Genomic DNA, 8,781 nt, shown 5'->3' with positions numbered 1-8,781 from the left:
ATACTACTGTGATACTCCCTGGTCGTGTGGATGTTTTCACAGAAGGCTAAACAGGCTAACAGACATTCACTCTCGATGGCAGACACTTTGGACAGCGTTAAACAGAGAAGTACTACTTACAACCTTAGGGGTCCAACGAAGTGGGTTATTGCTGGGTGCTGGTGGCTTATACCTGTATTCCTAGCTACTCAAGAGGCTGAGTGAGATTTGAAGATCACAGCTTGAAGGTAGCCTGGATAGGAAAGTTTGTGAGACTCTTATCTCCAATTAACTACCAAAAAAGCCCAAAAAGTAGAGCTATGGTTCAAATGGTAGAGTACTTTGAGCAAAACAGCTCAAGGACAGTGCCCAGGCCCTAAGTTCAAGCCCCTGGACCTGTATTTAAAAAAAGAAGTAGTTTTTGATGCTAGGTGTGGTGGTTCACACCTCTAATCTCAGCGATTGGGAGGACATAGGCAGACTGAAAATAAAAGGCCAGTCTGGGTCACATATAAGATGGACTCATAAAAAAGACGGGGAGGTTTTACTAAGACTGTAGACTATAAGTCTGAGCATCAAAGCATTTGAAATGTCGTTTCCCAAGTAGAACACTCTCATACCATTAAATTTACATTAAGTTTAGCATTTACATTGTATTAGGTATCATAGGTAACCTAGAGCCAAGTTAAAGTAATTGCAAATACTATGGTATTTTATATAAGGGACTTATCTGAGGGTTGTTTTTTTTATTCATCCAGAGTACTGTAACCAATCCTCCACGAATATAGATACTTTACAGATGCCTTTATGTTGACTTATGCTAGTATAATTCAGACAAAAGAGGCATTAAAGTAACCCTGGGTGAATCCTATGGGCCTGTTTAGCAAAGAGTTATGTTTTATGACAAAGCTTGTACACTTACCTGTTTCCTCTCTGTTACTCATTATTCAGTGGCAGGTTCACAGATCAGAAGGGCTCTCATTTCAGTCAAGACTGGCTCTTTGGTTCCTTTTGCTACCAGCTGATGTGCAGATATGCATATATCCATTGTCCCCCTTTTTTTTTTTATGATGGTCCTGGGGCTTTAACTCAGGGCCTGAGTTCACTAGCTCAAGGCTAGTGCTCTACCACTTTCAGCTTTTTTCCAAGTAGTTTGTAGTCTCATAGACTTTCCTGACCCAGTTGGCTTTGAACCATGATCCTCCTAATTTGCTAGGATTACAGGGATGAGCCCCAGTACCCATCTTAATAATCCTATTTCTTTTATAGACAGTTAGTTCAAAGTGGTTATGTGTTCCCCAAATGCCTCATATCACAGCTTACCCCTATTCTGCCATTTATCAACACCAACAATGTGGGAGATTGCTCATCTGTTTTGGTCATATGTGAAGGAGAATGACATGAATAGCAAAAAAGCAAAAGACTCTTGGTGGATTAAATAAGACTAAATTGCTGCACTATGCCCACATAACTATGCCTTCAAAGTGATGTTGCTTAACAAAACCACCTCCTTACTTCATCACAGCATCATAGCAAACAGCCTCAGATTGACCATTTACAAGATAATGCAATTGGGCTGGGAATATGGCCTAGTGGCAAGAGTGCTTGCCTCGTATAGATGAAGCCCTGGGCTTCATATATAGAAAAGAGCCAGAAGTGGAGCTGTGGCTCAAGTGGTAGAGTGCTAGCCTTGAGCAAAAAGAAGCCAGGGACAGTGCTCAGTCCCCAAGTCTAAGGCCCAAGACTCACAAAAAAAAAAAAAAAAAAAAAAGAGATAATGCAATCGGCATAAAGTGAAAGATCTTCTTTGGATATTCAAATTCTCATTTTCCTCAGTGCTCTTATAGCATATGCCTATCTTCAGCAAGTTGCCAAAGCCAGAGAAGCCTATTATTATACTTCACCTATTAACCAGCCCCTAAAGTGGATGTGAAATAAAGGAAAATATGTCCCTGTGCCTGCAGGTAGAAGAGGAAAAGCAGTATGCTCTCAGATAGGAGACAGAACAGCAAAGCTGTACAAGGGCTACAGGCCAAGAACAGTTGCAAGATGGGGCAGGTGCCATTGTCTCTTCTTGTGAATCAAACTCATTTTGCTTCAAATGAGATGACTGAGAGAGATAATCTAAATATGTAAATTTACCACTTTTACTTCCTGGCAAACTACATTCTTTTTCTCAGTTTCTTTCTTTTTTTTTTTTCCCAGTCCTGGGGCTTGGACTCAGGGCCTGATCACTGTCCCTGGCTTCTTTCTGCTGAAGGCTAGTACTCTACCTCTTGAGACACAACGCCACTTCCAGCCTTTTCTGTATATATGGTGCTGAGAATCGAACCTAGGGCTTCATGCTTGCTAGGCAAGCACTCTACCACTAGGCCACATTCCCAGCCCCTCTTTTCTCAGTTTCTTAGAAACACAGCAGCTCCAAGTCATATTTGTTTAAAACAATTTCAACCAAAACAGCAAAAAAAAGGTAGGAATAAGTGTCACTGAGAGCTGTGCAACTGACACAAATTTATTTAGTATATGAGAAATTTTCAGAAAATAATAAAAATTAAGTATCATTAGAGTTTTGCTTACTTTTCCCTTTCCCTCAGATTTATTTATTTTTATTTATTTGTTTTTTTTGCCAGTCCTGGGGCTTGGACTCAGGGCCTGAGCACTTGTCCCTGGTTCCTTTTTGCTCAAGGCTAGCACTCTGCCACTTGAGCCACAGCGCCACTTCTGGCCAATTTCTGTATATGTGGTGCTGGGGAATCAAACCCAGGGCCTCATGTATATGAGGCAGGCACTCTTGCCACTAGGCCACATCCCCAGCCCTTTCCCTCAGATTTAGAATGAAAATGGGGCTAGAGAGGAGGAAGGGAGGGAAGAAGGGAAGGAGAGGAGGGGGGAAGGAGAAATATACAAGTAGATACTAGCTTCTAGTTAGGAAGTTATGTTGCTACTAATAGTTTAAGAAGTGTGATCTTGTGAGAAATGTACTTGTGAGAAAATGTTCTCCAGAACACAGGGGAAAAAAAATCATGTTACAGGAGAAAATAAACCTGTAAATCATAGCAGGAACTACGTGATATATATATGGGGGAAACAATATGCATTTCCTCTTAAGATATATAAATCATACTGGACTTTTCCTATGGAGCATTATCTTCTTGTATAAAAATAATTTCCAAACTAAGAAAGGCAGAAGCCAGAGGCCTTGACTCACATTTGGGCACAAATATTTACTCTATAAGACAAAAAACTCAAGATCACAGTACACAGCAGTTATTTATTTAAATACTTGAAAAGGTCAATGATGGAAAAAATAGGTTTATCGTGAGAGTTTATATTCATTAGATTTATTTTACCATTTAAAAAAGTGCTGCCTCTAGGTTATCCTAGCCAGATATAGAACACTTCATGACACATGCAGCTACTGCAATATACTACAACAGACATAGCCATTAGAGAAGGATTTATACTCTGGGAGGAAATTCGGCAGTAGGAAGGATGACTTGTTTATTTAAACTAAAAACATTGATAATATACAAATTGGTTTTTTTTAAATTTGATTGAAGGGGTATAAAATTCCATATACTGATAAAGGAAGCAACATAATCATGGAGATAATGCCTCAGCTAATTGTTCTTACTTTATTTCTTCCTTAAAGGGAGCTGCACACTCAGCTATACGACTCTCTAGACTTCAATGTTGGCCTACCATAAGTGAATGAAACAAACTGAGGTTGGTAAGCTGATATTGGTTCAGATGAGTTCTCAAAAACAAAGAAAACAGCAAATTGTGCCTCATGTACTTTCAGAACCCAAAGGATATTTCTGATAAGTGTGAAATAAATAAGTGATCCACGAGTAAATACAATCTCCGGGCTGTCTTAAACCTAGAAGAGTGAGCCAAGTGAGCACTAACAATACCATGTAGAAATGTCTAGAAACATCATTTCTAGAACTCAGTTTGGGAGACCTTATTTTGCCTGCATATGTACATTATTTACAAATATATTCCCTTTTGGCCTCTGAAATTTAGCCAGTTTAGTTCGGCTATTAAGCTGTTTTCTTTCCATATACTAGCCAATACTGCAGTTATTACTATCATTAAAATACTCTTATGCATGAATTACAAATATTAATAAAGTAACTCTGCATGTATAAATATCTCAACATTTCTAGCAGAATTTAAAGCATTCATAATGTACATAAAAGTATTTTTTGGTAGGCCGGTACTTTTTGATTTTTAGATCATCGCTGTTTCAATAATGCTCTGTACATAGCAAAGCCCAAAACTGCAAAAACAGTAGCACCAAAACTTGCTCGAAGCCAAAATGTGGAGCTCTTGAGGTCAGCTTGTGTCACGTGCCTGTAGTCAGAAAACATAATTAATATTTAAAAACATGATTAGTAGCAAGACCTTATACCAATTATATGAAAGTATTAGCACACTTGTCAGGCTAATTGCATACAATAATGCTTACCAAAAACATTTATCAATATAGCCCTGTAATACTGCTTAGACACCATTGTCTTAGGAAAACAACATCATATAAACATTAAAGACATGTTTTTGCAATTAGCTACTACTTGAGAGTTGATATCTAAAATTTTATACACTTACTTCACATGGAAAATGAAATTAGAAAAATCAACCCATAGCTTGGTTACACCACAGTCCTTCAAAATGAAGATTAAGGCAGGGTTCTTCCAATTTTGAGTGTTAGAGGGTTATACTAATGGAATGTAACTAAGGTACAATCTTCTGTCCCCAGAAATCAAAAGCTACTTTGTAAGCAGTTAAGTGACAAGTGGTAATACTTTTTAGAGATCAAAGACTAAAGTCAACTGTGGTAACACCGAGTCCCATAAAACCCCTTCCCCCAAAAAACCAACAGGGGAAGATTTATCAGACTGCATTAGTTTGGTTACTGCTAATTAGAGAAAAAGAAAAAACAAAACAAGAACTGAAACCCTGATGTTAGTTATACAGGCAGTGATAATGGCATCAAACAAAGGAGGACATAATGTAACATGATGAACTGAAAGGTAATGACACAAAAGCTGCATTATACATGACAAGAACAAGGGCAGCCTATACCACAAACTGAGTTTGTGAACATGCTCAATGAAAACACTGATAAGCACCCTCAAGAGTCTCAAGTATGACAGCTTTCTATAAAGAGGATAAAGCTTTACAGCAAAGGCTGGAACATTTTATTTCCAAGTGTCATTAAGTCTTAATTAGTGAACACAAGTGATATAAAAAAACTTCTTGAATTAAGAGCTTAGTGAGACTGTCTAGTTTAGGTGATTTTACAACTGAGTTAGACAGATTTGAAGCAGAAGTCAGATATTAAAAGACTAAGACATATGCAAAAGAGAGATTTGAGAGATTTCAAGAGCTTGTGATTTCAAATTGCACAAAACTACTTTGTCTCAGTTAATAGTCACATAATGATTAGTCACCACAAAATAATAATCAGCATATTCCTATAAACAAGTCTATAAGCTGGTGCTCCATGCTTATTACCACTGCCAAACAACACATAACACACCTATTTCTAACCATCACCAGTTTCTATATTAAAAAGTCACTTCTTACATTGTCTATTTTACAAAGCAACGTGATGACACAGGTACATTCTACCTTGCAAGTTAGTTCTTCCAAAAGGCAGTATTTACTTAAGTTAGGGAAGACAGTATTTAGGTTTTTGGTTTTTCTAGTTGGAAAAGTTCCAGCAAGGCCAACCAGTGGTTATGGGAACTGTTACCTGGCTTCAAGCAAAAGTGGACCATGAGATGACCCCATGAAGATGGAATCTTCTACAGAGCTGACGGCGTGCACCTGGTGAGTAATACTGCCTTCGTCGTCGGCTAACAGCATGGCACCCCACTCAGCTACCCGGGCTCTTAACCTTTCATACATATGCACACAGTTTGCAGTTCACAGCAGAGCTCATGAAAGGGGACTCAGATAATCTCTCTCAATTAAGTATCCCATATATAACAGAGATAATTGCCACCTCCATATTTTCTACATTCCACTAAACAATGTACTCTACAGAAAATTGCCAGGCTTTAGAAAAACATCTACAATATATTTGCTTCAACATGCACACAACAGACAAGAAAACGTAAAATTGCTACCTAGCAATATATTCCCTATATATCCTGCTAAGCCTAATCTTGGTATATGTGAAACACTGGGAAAAATCCTTGAAAACAATGCCAACAGATACTAACAGCATCTGACAACACCTGATAACCATGGTATTCATTTGAAATGAGGTTAGTAACTATTAGCTATGAAGTTTATAGATGTTTGTAATTTCAGACTATTAAAAACAACAGACAGGCATCTGGGAAAAATTGACTCCAACATCCCAAACTCCAACTACTAAGGATCTGTGATAAGAATAACCAAGCTTTTATCCCAATATGGGAGAATTTAAAGTGAGTCTAGGGGCTGGGAATATGGCCTCGTGGCAAGAGAGTTTGCCTCATATACATGAAACCCTGGATTTAATTCCCCAGCACCACATATATAGAAAATGGCCACAGGTGGTGCTGTGGCTCCAGTGGCAGAGTGCTAGCTTTGAGCAAAAAGAAGCCAGGGACAGTGTTCAGGCCCTGAGTCTAAGGCCCAGGACTGGCAAAAACAAACAAACAAACAAATAAAGTGAGTCTATAGTTTTTCTACCCTGTACATGCTCAAGCTTGTCCAAATTTAGAAAGAAAGCACAGATTTAAAGAATATTAAAGCTTTGACTACAGCTTTGTTAATTACCTTCACGGATAAGAGGATTTGTGTTTCCAATTTTCACATTCTTTAACTTATGGGAAGAGAAGAATTAACATAAAAGCTAGCCAATATTCACATGACATACTCTTCAAAAATGGATGTCTGTTTCACACAGCTCCCTTTGTTAAGGTTATATTTTGTTTTGTTTTTGAGATACTCTAGCTTGAAGCACAATCTGGCCTCAAACTTTTGATCCTCCTGCTTCAGTCTATCCAGTGCGAGGATTATAGATGTGTGCCACCATTCCTGATTTTTCCTTTTGCTATATTTTAAGTACTACCATTTGTGAAATGGTATAATGGTATTTGTGAAATAATATACTCTGACACATTTATTGTTTGGTTTTCTTCTGCACCTCAAGGTGGTAATTATTTTCCCCAAACAATAGTACAGCTTTCAGAGGCAAAAGTGAGTTAAATATTTACATCTAAGAAATAGTACAGACACATTATCAAGATATAGCTGGCTTCTACTCAGGAGGCTGTGATCCAAGGATTGTAGCCAGCCTAGAAAGAAAAGTCTGAGGGATTCTTATCACTAATTAAGCAGCAAAAAGCCAGAAGTGGGCATATATGTCTTGGTGAAAAAGCCAAGCAAGAAGGGAAGGTGCTGAGTTCAAGCTCAGTACTGGAGAGTTGTGTGCGCGTGCGTGCGCGCACACACACACACACACACACACACACACACAACTAGCTTAAAAACTGAGGTAACTAATAACTCATAAAATACATTATGGAAATTGTGTAAAATACTTCTTGACATGCAAAGCTTCTTAAGGAACTATTTTACACCTTTACCACAAGTATATAGAACCTGCACTACTGGGCTCTCTTTGTAAAAAAGAAAGCAATGGCTGTTGCTTGTCATGGCTTACTAACTACTACCACCTAGAACACAGTATGATTTTATGTTATTTTGTTTACTTATTTCTTTATTGTGTTGGTTATGGGTCTTGAACTCAGGCCTAGGCGCTGTCCCTGGGATTTTTGCTCAGGACTAGCACTCTACCGCTTTGAGTCACAGCTCCATTTCAAGTTTTCAGGTGGTTAACTGGAGATAAGAGTATCACTACCTTTCCTGCCTGAACTGGCTTTGAACCCCAATTCTTACATTTCAGCCTCTTGAGTAGCTAGGATTACAGGAGTGTTCCACCAGCGCCTGGCATAACAGTACGATTTTAAATTTATTCCATTAGTATAAAAAACTGACTTGTTTTAGGTCTCAAACAGAACAGGTAAAATACGAACATAGTTCATCTCTAAACCCAAGCAGAAATAATCCGTCCATGTTCAAAAACATAATTCTTTCAAAATAACTGCCTTAAAATACCACCATAGGATAAAGAATACTATCTTCTTGCACAGTTTTCCTTTTTAAGTTTACATTGCATTGTACATTACTTGTAATGTAATGAACGGCAAATACAAATGGGGGAAAATCACAGATTCTCCTTATCTGAGGTAATTAATCAAAATAGCCAGTATTTCAACACAGGTGAGAGCCAATTAACATGTCTGGACTTAGCTATTGTTAAAGGTGCTTTTTAACAATGCAGAAAGGGGGCAACACTGTTCAAAAAGAAATGTACTCATTACCTGACTTATGTAACTCTAACCCCTCTGGACATCACCTTTATAATAAGAAAAAAAACTTCAAAAAATAATGCGGAGAGAAAAATGCCTCAAAATTCAGGCAGAAAGAGGATTGAAGGAAAAGCTTCAGCACTTAGGAGGCTGAGGCAGAAGAATAGTGAATTAAGCAGGGAAATAAATTAGAGAGTTCCAGGCAAGGCTGACCTGTGTAGCAAGATTCTGTTACCAGGAGAGGAAAAAAAATTAAATGAAGAACTATTTGTGCACATAGTCACACATGTCATAAACAGAGTCACCAAAATTCTCACGTGCTCTGGTACTGAATATCATAAAGAAAGCACAAAACTCGGAGGTGATATTAAAATGCCTTTTGCTGGAGCCAGTGAAAAAAATGTAACCCTAGCTACTCAGGAGGCTA

General features: G+C 38.1%; 1 protein-coding gene across 8 annotated transcripts in view; it reads right to left on the bottom strand.

Moving 5' to 3' along the window:
- Nucleotides 1-4,215: 4,215 nt before the first annotated feature.
- Rhot1 (ras homolog family member T1) overlaps nt 4,216-8,781 on the bottom strand; it is a 79,566-nt gene continuing 75,000 nt past the window's right edge. For 6 of the 8 annotated variants that reach the window (XM_048366462.1, XM_048366466.1, XM_048366464.1 and 3 more), the window contains one exon: nt 4,216-4,335. In XM_048366462.1, the coding sequence (XP_048222419.1) occupies nt 4,218-4,335 (118 nt within the window). In that variant the 3' untranslated portion in view covers nt 4,216-4,217. Of the gene's footprint in view, nt 4,336-5,740; nt 5,885-8,781 lie in introns of all 8 variants that reach the window. The other 2 variants (XM_048366468.1, XM_048366469.1) reach the window with 1 other exon arrangement.

This window comes from Perognathus longimembris, chromosome 17 (genome assembly GCF_023159225.1).
Source record: "Perognathus longimembris pacificus isolate PPM17 chromosome 17, ASM2315922v1, whole genome shotgun sequence".
NCBI lineage: Eukaryota > Metazoa > Chordata > Mammalia > Rodentia > Heteromyidae > Perognathus > Perognathus longimembris.
Note: the sequence above shows the minus strand (reverse complement) of the source record. Positions and strands in the feature narration are given on the sequence as shown.